Genomic DNA, 17,265 nt, shown 5'->3' on the forward strand with positions numbered 1-17,265 from the left:
CGGGAGCCGTGCAAAACGGCAACATGTTGCAGGGCAGGATTCGGGCGGGGCGGGGGTCCACACCGAGGTGAAACTTTTTAAAAGTGGCGCACGAATGAGTGGGAAGGACCACCTCGAAATCCGTTGCATACCTGGCAACTCATACGGTTTAGTTCATACGGATTTGGTGGTGAATTTTACGTATATGGCCGTATCGCACAAATCATACGGATTCTGAAAATTTCCCGTTTTTTTTTTTTTACCAACTCCAAATCATTTGGAGTTGGTGAAAAAAGTAACGTGGGTTTTTTTCCTGCCGTTATTTTGACATATAAAATGCTTTGGTATGTTATAAGGATTTTTTTGAACTTTATAAGGACTTTTTTGGGTAGTTTATACAGGTTGGCGCTCCGAAAAGTTGACAGGTATGCATCAGTTATTCTTTGTCGGGGGCAGACACTGTCCCCAACCTACGTCAGGGGGGCGGTGGGCGGGGTTATTGTGACGATCGCAGATGTCGAGGAACGACTCGCTGGACACACGCAAAGTTGAACTCCGCCACCAGAGCGATGGCGGATGTGACCGGTCGGCATGCGATCTCCAACTCGGAGCCACCCTCGTGACCATCTGCAAATACGGTCGAATTTGCAGGTTGATTTTTCGAACCGGTCGAAACGGTTCGAAAAATCGAAGCGTTTGCCGATTGCATGTCCCTGAATGTTACATACTGCATCCAAGTATCATAGATGCTACGTTGCTTAACAGATGCTAACAGCACATTATTATTATAATTAAAGCGCAGACGCTCATGGGTAAACATCAACGTAAGCGGTGACGTTTGGACGCTACACGATGACGTCATGACGTGGCTTTAGCCCCGGTGCCCAACGAGCACAAAGTTTTTTTTTTTGGAAGGGGGTGGGGTGACATATTTACATCAGAGCATATTGTGAATAACAGGTTCTTTGGCGCTTGCATTTGTTGTCCGCAGTTAGGTTAAGCGTGCGCTTCGGTTGCACGACACCTCCCGGGCTTTTCTTTTCTTTTCTTTTCTTTTCAAACAGTCCCGTTGGCTTTGCCTGTTTATGTGTATCTATTTTTTCCTCCCTCGGTTGGAATGGCAGGGTGTGTTCACCTCAGGTAAGAATGCAAGACAACTTAAAATAGTAACATGTGGTTGCCAAGTGACTGCAGGATAGTCTGCGCTCCCCCCACCACCCCCACCCCCCCATTTACTGATGTACAAAGAAAGTGGTCCGCTCCAAAAGTATTGCACGGGCAAGGTCAATTCCTTTGTTTTTGTTGGGTTTTCGGATCAGAACAATGAGACCCCAAAAATAAGAGATAAGAGGCGGGGCTTTTCTATTTCATGGGATTCACATGGAAATGTGTTCAACAAGTCAGGACAGGGCAGCTTTTGTTCGAAGCCAGACACTTTTCAAGTGAGCCTAAGTATCGCAACGGACGCTGTTCAATTAATTGACGGTGATTATTTGGCGGCGAAACACTCAACTCGCAATGGGCGCAGCAAGCCCCGTCACCCATTGACTGTTTGTTGCATGGTGGATGCGGAAAGGCTTTTCCGGGCCTCTACTGCAGCCTCTTGAAGTTCCCGTTTGTTTGTTTCCAGGGGTTTATCTCGTCAGTCTCCTCTTCAGGGGGTGAAAGGCATACTCTGTTGGCTGACTCGGTCTTTGACGTGGTCTTTGGAGTTAGCCGATCCTCCATTCGGCGTCTCCAGTTGGTCCAGAACGCTGCCACTCAACTCTCGACTGCTACTCGTAGGAGGGAGCGTGTCATTCCTACTCCGGCATCCCTTCCCTGGAGTTCTTTTTGAGACCCGCTTGCTGCCCATCTTTCATTCATTCATTCATTTTCCGTACCGGTTGATCCTCACGAGGGTCGCGGGGGGTGCTGTAGCCTATCCCAGCTGTCTCCGGGCAGTAGGCGGGGGACACCCTGAATCGGTTGCCAGCCAATCGCAGGGCACACAGAGACGAACAACCACTCGCACTCACACTCACACCGCGGGACAATTTAGAGCATGTTTTTGGAATGTGGGAGGAAACCGGATCACCCGGAGAAAACCCACGCAGGCCCGGGGAGAACATGCAAACTCCACACAGGGAGGCCGGAGCTGGAATCGAACCCGGTACCTCTGCACTGTGAAGCCCACGTGCTAACCACTGGACTACCGGGCCGCCGCCCATCTTTCAATACTGGTCTTAAAACTCATGTTTATTCTTTGGCTTTTTTATTTATTTTTGGGGGGGGGGTGTTTTGACGGTCTTTGTTATTCATTTGTTTGTTGTCGTGCTCCATGTACAGAACTTTGTCGACAGGAATGCCTCGAGAAATACACTTGAGTTGAGTTCAGTATCAGGCAGTCATCCAGGACACATTTGCGTTTGGTCCCCACACCACACCTCCCCCCCAAAAAAACAAAAAAAAAAGCAAGGAATTCATGCGGTTGCCGAAGCAGACACTTAATGCACCTCCCAATGCGTCCCCATCAGGCACGTTTACCTTCAAAGTAGTTGTAAGACTAAATATGCTGCAGGGAATCTTGGGAATCTGGGCTACGCGGGCCTTTCTCGGTGCTGTTGTTGCCTGCCGTGCTCACACACCCACACACACTTTGCACTTTGTTGATACAAAGACGTGCGGGTTGGACACCCTTCACTCCATGAGAAGAAAGAAAGCGCAGGCTGTGGATACAGGTAAGAAGTCATCCAGACGCACGCGGGCAAGAGCTAGCGTGCGAGCGCAACCCGCCACAAAGGCGCGGCGGTTATTTGGGGAGCACTGAAGGATTTACCCGATGAATTGAACGCGACTGGAATTCCACTCGTGTCAACACTTTGACAAGTTGTCTTCTCCCGTTCACCGGAGACACCCCGAATGTCAATAGACGAGCTAACGCGGCGTCGCGCCGGATCGAACGGAAGGATTGTTCGCGAGTTTACTGACATACGGGACGAGGCCGAGCCGGTTTCTTCTGACCTCGGTGACCTTTGCGATTGCGTCGTGATTATCGTCATCATCCGCCGTTTGATATTTGCGGGATACTCATTCATTCATCTTCTGAGCCGCTTGATCCTCACAAGGGTTGCGGGGGTTGCTGGAGCCTATCCCAGCCGTCTCCGGGCAGTAGGCGGGGGACACCCTGAATCGGTTGCCAGCCAATCGCAGGGCACACAGAGACGAACAACCATTCGCACTCACACTCACACCTAGGGACAATTTAGAGTGTTCAATCAGCCTGCCACGCATGTTTTTGGAATGTGGGAGGAAACCGGAGCACCCGGAGAAAACCCACGAAGGCCCGGGGAGAACATGCAAACTCCACACAGGGAGGCCGGAGCTGGAATCGAACCCGGTACCTTCTCCACTGTGAAGCCCACGTGCTAACCACTGGACTACCGGGCCGCTTGCGGGATACTCTCCTCTCAATTTGGATTCGGCGCTCGTCGTTTCTGCTTTGATACTCGAGCCGCAAAAGTTCACGCGAAGCACAAACGTCAAGCGACAGACAATTTTCCCGAACGCGAGATTTCACCTTTTGATAGGAAAACGAACGGAAAATCAATTCTCATCACGCCGCACGAACGGAATAAAAGTTCAAAGCAAATGTTGGCCGAGTACCACGTTCCTTTCAGTAAGACCGAGATTAGCCCGGCGTACTTCCCCCACTTGTCCTCACCCACACGACGATGTTGAAGATGATTGATGTGCCGCCAAGCGAAGAACGAACGTGATGCCGTTTCATCGGAGCCAAACTTTGGATGCTTAATTGCGGCTCGGGGAGCCATTTTGTCAAGAACGGAGGGCAGCGCGCCGGATGGCGTGTTTGGGGTAGCGGGGGTGTCACTCACCTCCATCGCCATGACGCAATTGTGGGCACTGTGTGTGCTGTCAAGTCGCTGAAGGAGATGCCGCTTGCTGGTTCTTTTGTCTTTGAAGGGTCGGAAATCATTTGTGCATTGGGGAAGCGCCGCCGGCGGCCTCGTCCTGAAAGAAATACATCATGGGGTGACTCGAGAACCAAACAGAGGCTGAGATCCGGAAAGAGGGATTTGCATGAGAAGCTCAATGTGAGCGCGTATAACAAATTATTTATATTTTTTGACTTTTCATTTTTCAGAACTGTAATGTAATGTAATGGTGAGAAGCTCGGTCATCCGGGACGGGCTCCGAGTCGAGCCGCTTCTCCTCCACATCGAGAGGAGCCAGATGAGGTGGCTTGGGCATCTGATTCGGATGCCTCCTGAACGCCTCCCTGGTGAGGTGTTCCGGGCATGTCCCACCGGGAGGATACCCCGAGGAAGACCCAGGACATGCTGGAGAGACTATGTCACCCAGCTGGCCTGGGAACGCCTCGCGATCCCCCGGGGAGAGCTGGAAGAAGTAGCTAGGGAGAGGGAAGTCTGGGCTTCCCTGCTAAAGCTGTTGCCCCCGCGACCCGGCCCCGGATAAGCGGTAGAAGATGGATGGATGGATGGATGGATGGTAATGACGATGACAATCACTGTATGATTTTTGATTTTTTTTGGGGGGGGGGGGGGGACTAAAATTGAGCCTTGCGACACATTCGCTAATCTAATTGCTCCAAAGGCTCATTCGGTTCCCCACCTTGCCATTCGGTCGGATGTGTTTCGCTCCCCCCCCCCCCCCCCCCCCCCCCAGGCCCAAAATTCGCATCCCAAACGAGGAAAGATGATTATCCTTCAATATCGTTTCACTTCATTGATCATTCCAGATCACTCAATACACCCCCCACTGGCATCATTCAAAAACCATTGCACGTGCTGCAAAAATGTTTTCAGTCAGCACTGCTGCATTCGCACGCAATTTCTCTTGAAAAGGCTTCATCTGGTAGGGAGGGGGGGGGGGCAGAGAAAAAAAAAGTTTGTAGTGGCGGGAGACGTTTTCCCCTCGGTGGCGTGACACGGTAGCGTCCAAGTATTGTAAACATGGCATATCACTCAAATCCTTCCGTGCGGCGAGATGGAGGCCCCGCCCCCTGGGCCGTCCCTTGCGGGGTTCGTGATATTAATAGCAACACCGGCGCGTCTCGGGAGACAGACCTGTTTGCAGGCGCTCCAGGCACACACACACACACACACGCACGCACGCAAGCACGCAGGCAGGCGCGCGCGCGCAGACAGTCGGCCCCCGCCGCCAGGGCTCGTCTTCGCCCCACACCTGCTCAGCAAGCAGCCGGGCGACAATGAAACTGGAAGTTTTCTCCGCGCTGCACTTCGCCCACAAGCCGCTGGAGTTGTGCGCCGGCGCCGACGCCGGGGGGGTCCCTTCTCCTCTGTCCGGAGACGAGCTGGGCTCGGACGGGGACTGCGCGGCCAACAGCCCGCCGCCCGCGGCGCCGGGCGCGGCGGAGCCCGGCAAGGGCAAGCCGTACACGCGCAGACCCAAGCCTCCCTACTCGTACATCGCCCTCATCGCTATGGCCATCCGCGAGTCGGGCAGCGGCCGCCTCACCCTGGCCGAGATCAACGACTACCTGATGAACAAGTTCCCCTTTTTCCGCGGCACCTACACCGGCTGGAGGAACTCGGTGCGCCACAACCTGTCCCTCAACGACTGCTTCCTCAAAGTGCTTCGCGATTCGTCCAGACCTTGGGGCAAGGACAACTACTGGATGCTCAACCCCCACAGCGAGTACACGTTCGCCGACGGGGTGTTCCGCCGCAGGCGGAAGCGCCTGGCCAAGAGGGCCCCCAAGGAGCGGGAGCTCGCCGACGTCACGGCGGAGGACGCCCATCGCCTCCGGCCCGCCCCCGAGGAGAGCGCGACGACGGCGGCGGCGGTTAAGTTCCGCGGCCCCTTCGCCATCGACAGCATCCTGGGCAAGCCCTTCGAACGCGGGGAAGTCGAGTGCGCGAGGGCGCGCGCGCGCGGGCTTTTCTGGCCCCCGGGCCCCGGCGTGCAGCCGCCCTACGCTCTGAACTTGCCCGGGCATGGCGGCTACCCGGCGGAAGCGGCCGGAGGGGACCCGCTCAGCCTGCACCTGCCGCGCAGACCCCCACCCGTGGACGCCCCCCGCGCGCTCCAGACGCCCCCGAAGGCGGCGAGCTTTCACATAGACTTTCTGCTCTCGTGAGGACGACTCGCGAGCACTTTTTGGCGTGCATGGGCGACCTCGGTTCGCGTCGCCACCCCCCCCCCTCCCACTGAGGCCATTGCGTCATCATTTTGCGATCGCAATTAAACCAAACCAAGCACAACAAAGCAAAACGCGCATTGCTCGTCGAGGTGATCCCAGGACATTTTACTAACTTGCGAGGGCGCGCGTATATACACACACACACACACACACAACTATCTATCGATCTGTCCGTGTTGCGGGGAGAAGTTTTTTGCTGTTTCTGCTGTTGCGCGTGCGACGCTGACCGTGATTGACGCCCAAACAGAAAACAATTCATGCATCTTTTTTTCTCCGTGCGTACAAATGCCGCGTCGGGTGGGCTCCCAAAACGGTGTCAAGTCAGCATCCATGGAGTCAATCAATGACCGAGACGCACTTAAAATCCCTTTTGCATGCCTGCTTATGTTCATGAATAAAAAAACAAACGTGAAACAATGACAGTGTTGTTTCTTCAGGGTGCGAACCACGTGGATGCGGAACACAACATTGTTTCAAAGTGTTTCAGTGCTTGCACTGGCGCGGATATCTAAACGAGTCACAATAATAATATCATCTATGGCGATGATGGTGGATAATAATGACAAATGAATATGATCAATAATAATAATAATGACGTGACATTATTATTCCATCTTCGATGGTGGCCCATTTTTTTTGCTTATGTTTTTGAATACGCAGAGCAAGTCTTTGTCTGAATGCAAAAAAAAATTCTACAATTCTGTAATGTAGGAAGTCATTTTCAAATAGGAGGTCAAAACCAATGCTCGATCATAAAACGCATTGGGGTGGAGGCCGTGTTGTCCAATATATATTTTGATCTTTTTTTTTTTTAATGCTGCCGTTTGGCCATAAGAAGAGCTCAGTAGCTCTCCGTGGTCCTGACCCCCCACCCCACCCTCCTCCTCCTTCTTGTTCCCGCCCGCCACCCACAGAAATTGCCCACCCCAAATATCAAGTAGTGTCGATATGTGTAAACTTAGTACAAGGCACGATTCCAAGAACAAAAGGGATGCCTACACTTTCAATACTAATCGGCTATTTGATTAAATGACAATAATAATAATTATTAATTATTAATAATTAATAATTATTAATGATATTAATAATTATTGATACTAATTATTATTAATATTAATAATTAGTATTATTAATAGTTATTAATAATATTATTATTAATAATATTAATAAATAAGAATAATAAAAATGTATTTTTGTTATGGCTTGTTTTTGTGACTGTATTTGCCAAAGGTGGCCATGTTTATATTTGACCTTTTTGATTTCATTCATCGCAATGGCAGCAGCTGACGCAATGTAAAGAACAATAAAAAATCAATCAATCAATAAAAATCAGCAAATCAATCAAACTAACCGTGCGGAAGTGTGTGTGTGTGTGGGGGGGGGGGGGCGGGGGGGTTGATCCGCAACAGCACTTGCGTCCAACGCCGGGCGCCAGGTGCCACCTGCTGTTCCAGTGCGGCGGCAATGCTGCGACCTGCAGGCCAAACAGCAGAAGAACACACCTGAGGGTTAGTCACGTGACGACCCCTCCGAGCGCACATAGAGCGATTGGAACGTTCGCCTCGCAGTGCACAGGTGCAAGGTTCGATTCCGATACACATTCCACATTGCATAACAGGCGTGGCGGGTTGACGGAAACACTCGAAATTGTCCCCAGGTGTGATTGTGAGCGCGAATGGTTGTTTGTCTCTGTGCGCCCTGCGATTGGCTGGCAAGCGGTTCAGGGTGTGCCCGGCTGGGAGAGGCTCCGGCACGCAACCCTCGTGAGAAGAAGCAGATCTGAAAATGGATGGATGGAAAGAAGGAGTGACAACCGTTTTCACTTTTGAACTCTTTGAAATATTTTTTTTTTGGGGGGGGGGGGGGGGGGGGGGAGAAGTGCTCCATGCAGCTAAGTGAGGCTCACCAAAGTCACCTTGGAGAGCGGGCCCAATGTTGGAACGTCAAACCCAAACAAAGTGTCACTCCGGCAGCCTGCACCACGTCTGACCTCCCACAAGCCCGCAGGGGGTGGTTCCGAAACTGGGTGGGGGGGTGGGGGGGGGGGGGATCAGTCACGATTGAGCGTCAATTTCTTCATTTCAATTTCAGATGGAAAATGGAATTCGAGGTTCGAACGTTTGAAACGGGTCGCCTGAGGTCAAATGACTAAAAATACTCGCCCAAATCTTACATCAACATGTCAGCCGACAATGGCTAACGTGACAGCATTCTAAAGATACATTTGCGGCTTATATGACAATCTCCTCCAGTGGGTATGTGAAAGCAGCAGGGGAGGGGAGTTGGAGGGGGGGGGGGGCGGGAAAAAAAAGCAGCTCCAACAACAAAGATTGTGCATCCTGATCACGACGGGGGGTCGCCACCAGTTTTGATGTCGCAGGAAATTTGCGGGGCCACCACGCCGCGCTTTGTGCGTCTTGCGCGGAAAATCATTTGATCCGCACATCCTTTGTTTGTGCAAAGTGCAAAGGTTATTGTTTGGAAAGTCAGAGGGGTCGGGATGATTTTTTTTCTTTCTTCACCAGTGCTCGGAGGCATCTGCGGAGCTTTAAAATAGGCCGTGCAGCCGTGCGCATTTTTGCGTCATGCTTGTTGATATGATTCTATACAACGGGCCTGATGTCCATGTACAAGTGTGTGGGTTTGTGTGCAGTGGGCGGGGAGAGGGGGTGGGGGCGTTCAAGGCCCGCTCGGCTAATTTGGCTTTTCTCTGTGTAATGAACGCAAAGCCCCCCCGGGACCGCCGCCGGCCGGGGGCGGTAAGCTGACACTGGCGCACTGTGTGTGGCATCCCGAGCCGCGCTTGATGGAAAAAGCCTGCTTCCACTCATGTCATAGTCATTTATTGAGAGACGCCCCCCCCCCCACCCCCACACACACACACACTCCGCCTCCACGCACCCCCGCCCGCGAAGCTCCCCTCCATTCGGATCCCACCAGCGGCTCCCTCCCGGCCTGATCACAACCGACACCGCCGGCGTTTGTTTGGATTCTGCTGCGGACCATTTTAGGAGGAAATGGGGAGAAAAAAACGCAATGCTGATAAGATGGAGGCGCTCACAATTTGTCAGCAGTGCTTCCACGCGCTCCCTAAGCACAAGTATCTTAAAGATGGACGAAATAGACGTGCTCTTCATACAGTTCGCATTTTGAAACATTGTTCGAAAGCATGTGTGCGTAAAAAAAAATAAAAATAAATTAAAAAAATCACTCCGGAAAAAATTAACCACATAATATATTGCATAAAACTGACCATTCAAGGACAGCACAAAATTGCTGAACCAACATTCATTGGAAAATAAATAATTCTGGATTTTTTTCACACACACACACACACACACACTAATATCATCTCACTCAAAATTCAAATATTATTGAGGTACTATTTTCTCTGTCGTGCATGTCCTTCTAAATCTGCCCAAAATATTCAGCCCACACGGCTGTATAATAAAATAAAATGCAGCGTAACCGCATCAAAAACATTTCTGGGGACCATCACAAATTTCCCAAACGGATGGCCAATATTTGGTCAAGCCCTTGATCCCACCCCCTTCCACGTGACAAATATTTCCGGGCCGTGTCTGCCATCTTGTGGTCATTGGTCATATTACAACTAAAACTGCAGTCGACTCCTGCATTTTTGCAGTTTGGCACTCGCTGATTTGCATATTTGCACACCAATATTTTTCCATGCTTGCGATTTTCCCCTAATTGATCAGAGATATGTTTTGCCCTCCTTTCGACCCATTTTTTTATGAAAAACATAAAGAAAGACTTCTATATAGAGTATAAAACATCCAAAAAACATATTGGATATATACCGATTTTTTTTAATTTTTATACATTGTTGCACAGCTGTCATTGGTTGTAGGTACCGCCCCACAACGGTACGCATACACTTCGGAATTATTATTATTATTATTATTTAACGAATGAACGGGCCACTCAGATTGCGCTTGCGGGCCACAGGTTGGCCATCCTGAGCTTCTTGGGAAAGACTCGTGCTCGCATGCAAGGTGCGTTCTCGGCCCAACGAAAATGCGGGCCCGGTAGCTGCCGTTGGGCAAGTTTGATTCATTTCATTCGATGGGCCGGAAATGGCCAAGGGTGGGGGCGGTTCTTTTCGGCAATGATTTCAGGGAGATTTGAATGATGACAAAGGGTGAGGGGGGTGGGGGGGGGGGGTCGTGAGAGGAGATGGGGAGGGGGCGAGTTTCGTTTGACTTGGCCCGCATAGTCGGCGCGCTTTCGGCGTTTCGTCCACTTGAGCGATTGTCGAGGCGCTCGATGGCCACCCGGCGCGCCACGCCGCCCCACTTAGCTCCACTGTGACACCCCTGCGGAGGGAGCCCCCCCCCCCCCCGTGTCCACTTGAAAGCCGCGCGGGGACAATCGGAGGCTCCCCCACCACCCCGCCTCTCTCGCTCTTCCTCTTCCTCTCCACTGGCCGCACGTAGCCGCCGCGCGTCAAGTACTTGCGTAACCGGACCCAAGACAGATTTCTTTCCATTTTGAGGCGAGCGGGAAAGGCCGCCGGTGGCGCGACGCTCCCTGGCGAGGACCACATCTCCTCTGACTTCTTTTTTTTTTTTTCTGTCCCCACCGCAACCTCGCGGGGGCCTCCTTCGGGCAGCCGGCGCGTCCGAGGCTGACATGACGACCGAGAGCCCTCAGCAGCTGCCGCGGGATCCTCCGCCTCCTCCGAGATCCAGTCCGCCGTCGGGCGTCCCGCATCCCGCCATGCCTTGTCCGCAAGCCGCCGCGGAGAGCGCGTCGGTCGCGCTCAAGGGAAAGAAGAGCAGCTCCGGCCTGAGGCGGCCGGAGAAGCCGCCGTATTCGTACATCGCTCTCATCGTCATGGCCATCCAAAGCTCGCCCACCAAGCGGCTGACCCTGAGCGAAATCTATCAGTTCCTGCAGGCCCGCTTCCCGTTCTTCAGGGGCTCCTACCAGGGATGGAAAAACTCGGTGCGGCACAATCTGTCGCTGAACGAGTGCTTCATCAAGCTGCCCAAGGGGCTGGGCAGGCCGGGCAAAGGCCACTACTGGACCATCGACCCCGGCAGCGAGTTCATGTTCGAGGAGGGCTCGTTCCGCCGTCGGCCCAGAGGCTTCAGGAGAAAGTGTCAAGCCCTGAAACCCATGTACCGGATGATGAACGGCATCGGGTTCGGCGCGTCCATTCTGCCGCAGAGCTTTGACTTCCAGGCGCCGTCGGCGCCGCTCGCCTGCCACGGCAACGGCTACAACTTGGACGCCGTGAGCAATTCGGTGGGCGCGGGCTACGACGGCCATCACGTCCCGCACATGTCCCCGAGCCCGGGCTCCACTTACATGGCCACTTGCCCGGTGCCGTCCGGCGGCGACTACGGCCCGGACGGCAGCGGCAGCCCGCTGCCGTCCTCCCCGGCCGCGGCGAGCGCCCTGGACGGCCACTCCCCGTACGCGAGCGCGTCCGCGCACTGGGCCGCTTCGGGCGGGCCGCCTTACATCAAACAGCAGCCGTTCACTTCCGGCAGCCCCGCGTCGTCTTCGCTGCACTCCGGCATGGCGTCCTACTCCCTGGAGCAGACCTACATCCACCCCAACGCCAGGGAGAGCCACGCGAGCGACATATCAGGTACGACCGGGATCGATCCGCGATTGATCGACGAGATGCTCTCACGCGATCGATAGCAACGATCATTTTGGTGATGCCGAATTGACAATTATGACGACAAAACGGCCATTTAAATGTGTATATATATCTATATAGATATATATACTATAAAGATAGAAATATATCTATATAGATATATATACAATATATATATCTTAGATATATCTACTGTATATCTATCTATAGATAGATGTATATATAGAGACATCTTCAAAATGTTTAGTCTAAAAAATTACTTCTTACATGTCATTGTACTAATATGTAACAGTATATATATATACTGTATATATTCCATTTGTGTTCAATTTTTAGTAGCACCAAAACGTACAAGAAATTGAAGAAAAAATGTCCATAATTTTATATTGACTTACATTGCTGATTCGAATTGACCATTCGTTTGTTTTTGTTTATTGTCACGAGATTTTCTTGAAATCATACTACAGCTATTTCAATTTCAGCGCCCCCCCTAACCCCCCACACACACCCTCTCCCGTTGACAAAGAAAATATTTTTAAGATGCGTCAAATTGGCGTTTGCGTGGCCACGCCAATTCCAACACACATCGCGCGATGCCTTCGGGTCATTTCAAGTAATTTGAAAGTCATTTGCAAATTCCCACTCGGCTCCACAAGTCACGCCCGTTTGACTTGAGCGCCGTATGAGGGTTGGGGGGGGGGGGTCGCTCCAGTGGGGCTGGATTTAGGCGAGACCAGCAGCCCACGCCGGAGCCCGAAAGGTCCTCGAAGGTTAAGCAAACAAAGACCGTTTGCAGTTCGGACCACACCGGCGGCGGGTTCGACTTCCACGTCTGGCCTCGTTCGACATCTTGACTGAGCGCGAACGTGCGTCACGCCGACGATAGCCGCCGTCGCGTCCGTGCCGAGGCAGCGACCGCCATGTCCTGTTGTGGAAAGGCCTCCCGCTGGCTCCCCGCGAACAACAAAGTCACATCTGGAGTCCTTCGGACCTTGTCGAATACACGAGTCGCAACATGCGACGAAAACCAAGTGCAAGCTCGGAGGTGGGACGCGGATTGCGACCGTTCAACCTCGAGTTCAACATTTCTTTGCAAAAACGCACGCTGACGCACTCGGGGCGAGAGAAGCGATGAAAATACTTTGACGCCGGAAACGCAAAGGTCCAAATGGCATCGCAGTAAAATGGATTGCGAGGCCACATATTGCTTTTTAATTTTTTTTTTAATAATTCACGTCACATCTTCAAACGTTGACAAGGGAAGGCGAGATTGTCTGAGACATCTGAAAATGGAGTTCATGTGGAAAAAAATGGATTGGAAATGACAAAAGCAATGAACACATTTTAATGGCCTGTCAAAATAAAATGTACTCGTGAAAAAAAAAAACATCACCACATTTTGATCCAAAATTGCAACGACCGACTGGCTACTTGTTTGACCAAATCTTGTGGGTTGTTTTGTACAATTTTTTTTTTTTGGGGGGGGTACAATTTTTTTTTAATGTTTTGATACATATCAACTCCAACGACCAGCTGGCTACTTGTTTGACCAAATCTTGTGGGTTGTTTTGTACAATTTTTTTTTTTGGGGGGGGGGTACAAATTTTTTTGTTTGTTTTTTTTAAATGTTTTGATACATATCAACTCCAACGATCAGCTGGCTACTTGTTTGACCAAATCTTGTGGGTTGTTTTGTACAATTTTTTTTTGGGGGGGGGTACAAATTTTTTTTGTTTTTTTTTAATGTTTTGATACATATCAACTCCAACGACCAGCTGGCTACTTGTTTGACCAAATCTTGTGGGTTGTTTTGTACAATTTTTTTTTTTGGGGGGGGGGGCGCACAAATTTTTTTTTTTGTTTTTTTTTAATGTTTTGATACATATCAACTCCAAGTCGGGTCAAATTGACATTGTCCATTTTGGGACCGTTTTTTTTACTCGGCAGTTTTAAGGGTGTACCATACTGTTTAGAGATAAGTTTTGAAAATGAAGAACAAAAAAAACAAAAAAAGATATTTGACGTTCCCTCTCTGCCACAGTGGGGATTCCGCGCTATCAGAGCCACTGCGACCGGAAAGATTTTGTGTTCAACTTGAACGGCATCTCGTCCTTCCACCCGACAGCCGGCACTTCCTACTACCACCACCATCATCATCATCACCACCATCCTCCTCATCCTCATCCTCATCCTCAGAGCGTGTGTCAGGACATCAAACCGTGCGTCATGTGACCGTCGCGTCGTCCCCAAAAGGACTCGCTTTGGATCGGATGGAGAGTTCGGCGCGCGCGCGTGCATCGGGACGGCGACATTCACGAGCTGCCTCTGTGCGCATTGAAGGAAAACGGAGGAAGGAAGAAACCTTCGATGCCTAAAAAAAACAACAACAAATAAAAAAAACTTTCGTGGCCTAAAAAAAAAGCACCACGCGCCTCTTCGTGATACCGCTCAACATTTTCTCAATATAGTAAATCTATTTTATCCTGCACACGGACGCTGTATTACGAACTGCGACAAAAATTGCACTTATTGTATCGCCATTGTCCAAAGTCGTCTCTTGTAAGACGTTTCAATAAAGCTGTTACATTGGAGCTGCCACATGGAAGTCTTTTCGGAGAGACGTTGTCGCATCTGACACACACTTTGCTCTGGAATTCTTAAGACTGCAGGCCACAAACGCATTTCGTGCAATAAATATCCTTGATGTGAAAAAAACTCGATTGAGAAGCTGAGCAGTCTGGTTGGTTTCACATTGTAGCTCATTTCATTATGAGGGGACACATTTTGTTTTGTTTTGTTTTTCCAAATTGAAATCACCTTCACATTATATTCTGTTAGCTACATCCATCTTTCTATCAATAAATTGATCATTGAATATTTGAATATGCGTTTGCCCAAACGGAAGAAAAGACCCCAATGTGGCACTGTGAAATAAAAAAAAAAAAAAACGAACCCCAAAACTTAAAATTGGACACAATTCGACATGAATATTAACTCGTCTAAATGTATGACAGGGTCTCGATATATTCTCAGTGACGTAGCAAGTATGTGAGAAAACTGGACTCCTGACTTGCTGAGGTCACTATTTACATGTTATTCATTTTGAAGGATATCTTTGTATCTCAACTGCTCACTTTTTATGAGCTGCCCCCCCCCCTTCTCTAATGCCACAAACAACATTGCATCGTCCAAGACATTTCCAACACTTTAGATTCATTTGTACGAAGGCACCCGTGTGTGGAATGCTCAAATGTATTTGTGGGGAAAAAAAACGCATTTGAAATTTACTAAATACAGTAGTGACAAAGAATCCCGGTCCCGTCCCGACGCCAGCGACGTGTACAAATACTGTAAAACAACAGCTCGCGCGCGTCTCGAGTGTTTTCAGATGGCGGGGGGGAAGAACGACTCAGAAGGAGCTGGCCCATGTCACAAAACACCAATCGCACTTGTCGGGAGCCTTTGAGACTCAAAAAGACTTGCAAGGCAACAACATCATTCAGCAGCAAGCCTCACATCCAAATTAACTATAAACCCTTTTCCATGCCCCCCCCCCCCCCCCCCAAAAAAAAAAAAACGCAATTGAAGTGGCGGCCTCCTTCCAGCCTGAAAAGTGTCACTCGTGCCTCGGTAATCTTTCAGCAGGGGGTGGGGGACACAACTTCGGGACGCGGCTTCCTGTTTTCATCGCGGCGATGGGAAACGAGGAAGGAAACTGGCTTTTTAAATAAAAGGTACAAAACGGTAATTCATAGCCGAGGCGGCGATTCTTTCACTGCGTTGAACAAGAAACCAACAAGTGGCGCCTTTGAGGTGAGAAGTTGGACTTGACAAGAGTTGTTGACATAGAGTGGAGTATTCCGCCACTTAGCGGCCATTTTCGAAACGACGTCACGCTGCTGAAACGCGCGCTTCTTTACGATGAGACGTCTCATTTCTCTTTAGAGATAACTCGTCCTGCTCTTCGACCGTTCCTGTAAGCTAACGTTACAAAGGATATTTTAAAGAAATGAGACGCATTCAAAGCGAGGACACCGCGCTTTTTTCAAACCTACGACGAACTGAGCACGGCTAAAATGTCTTTTTACTGAAATGAAACCAGACCCTTTTTAATGAACTTTATTGTGGTCAAAGTACAGTCGTCAAGATCGATTTTACATCGTCATTTTGGCAGTGCAATCCCACAACCTCAACGCAAAACCTGTTACATCACGAACATATATTTTTTTTTACTGTGCATTGAAAACATGAACGTACTGCAGGGGTCCCCAACCTTTTTTGCCCCACGGACCGGTTTATGTCAGACAATATTTTCAGGGACCGGCATTTAAGGTGTGGCGGATTAATACAACAAAACAATACGGTATGAGCTGCATGACACCTGTGCTGTTTTCGAGATATAATAATAAACACAAGGAGCGTCTAATCTGGCCGCAGCACTGATCACTTTGGTAATGTTGAATGCCTTCAAAACACGATACACCGCAAATTCAAAATGCATGAAAATGACGACTCACCACGGCCCCGAGCTTGATTTTCTGCAACCAGACGGTCTCATCTAGGGGTAATAGGAGACAATGACACCCCAAGTGTGTCGTTTATGTCCAGTCCACTTCGTAATTTTGTTTTAGTCCACAAAACCCAACGCCTCACGCAGGTAGGATGTCGGAAATAGCAACAGTGCTACTGTGGCGATCTCAGAGTATCCAGTTGTCTCGAACGTACTTTTAAAGCCGCCGCCGTTTGCGATCTCAAGCAGGTTTTTTTTTACTCCTTTTGCGAGCACCGGCATTTTGTTTTTAGCTTAATTGGTCACGTGACGGAGAAGCTTGGTTTGACGTGAGTCAAGCGTGATATAGGCGGATGTAACGGAGAATCCGGCTATTTTTCAAAATAAAATAAGTTTCGTATTACGATATAAATACAATGATGAATTCATGTTTGGTCCAAGGTGTCGCCGATCTATGGCGCTTTAAATTCAACTTGCATAGATTCCAACTTCCCAGGGAGAAGGTTTCGTTCTTGCCGTGGCCCCCAATGAATGAAAATCAGTCTGGCTGACGCTGCTGTCGTTGCGCGCACATTCCGAGGCCAAAAGATGGCAGCATTTCATTCGATCCGAGGCTGACTTGCCACTCAATCCAAGACGGGCAGTGGTTGAATAGCTTTCGTGGCAAGCCGCCCAAAGTCATCTATAGCAAAAAGGCCAAGTGGGCGCGCAAACTGATGGATCTTTTTTTTTCAATTTGCTTGTTGATTAAAAAAAAAAAGATGATACATACTGTACCTGCGCGAGCACAACGCGATGATCCGCAATAAGTGAATGAGTGAAGAACGCGGATAAAGAAATGTGTGGGTCTATAATATGAGTTTTCGAAACGTGATTTAAAATACAGTACTGTTGCGTCACAAACACACGCACTTTCGTGTATCCGAATGTCCACGTACACTGAATTACGACTCTGGG

At 49.9% G+C, this 17,265-nt stretch overlaps 2 protein-coding genes and 2 long non-coding RNA genes across 6 annotated transcripts in view; all 4 read left to right on the plus strand.

The window, feature by feature from the left end:
- LOC127605845 (uncharacterized) overlaps positions 1-17,265 on the plus strand; it is a 96,984-nt gene that overhangs the window by 40,093 nt on the left and 39,626 nt on the right. The gene's annotated exons all lie outside the window — the stretch shown is intronic.
- LOC127605843 (uncharacterized) overlaps positions 1-17,265 on the plus strand; it is a 95,728-nt gene that overhangs the window by 39,700 nt on the left and 38,763 nt on the right. The window lies entirely within an intron of this gene.
- Positions 4,911-6,186, plus strand: LOC127605818 (forkhead box protein Q1-like). The gene has a single exon (XM_052073626.1). The coding sequence runs from the start codon at positions 5,210-5,212 to the stop codon at positions 6,098-6,100; it is 891 nt and encodes a 296-aa protein (XP_051929586.1). The 5' UTR covers positions 4,911-5,209; the 3' UTR covers positions 6,101-6,186.
- On the plus strand, positions 10,412-14,389 carry LOC127605810 (forkhead box protein F2-like). Its single transcript, XM_052073606.1, has 2 exons — positions 10,412-11,783; positions 13,840-14,389. The coding sequence occupies exons 1-2, from the start codon at positions 10,817-10,819 to the stop codon at positions 14,028-14,030; spliced, it is 1,158 nt and encodes a 385-aa protein (XP_051929566.1). The 5' UTR covers positions 10,412-10,816; the 3' UTR covers positions 14,031-14,389.

Source organism: Hippocampus zosterae, chromosome 8, assembly GCF_025434085.1.
Source record: "Hippocampus zosterae strain Florida chromosome 8, ASM2543408v3, whole genome shotgun sequence".
Lineage (NCBI taxonomy): Eukaryota > Metazoa > Chordata > Actinopteri > Syngnathiformes > Syngnathidae > Hippocampus > Hippocampus zosterae.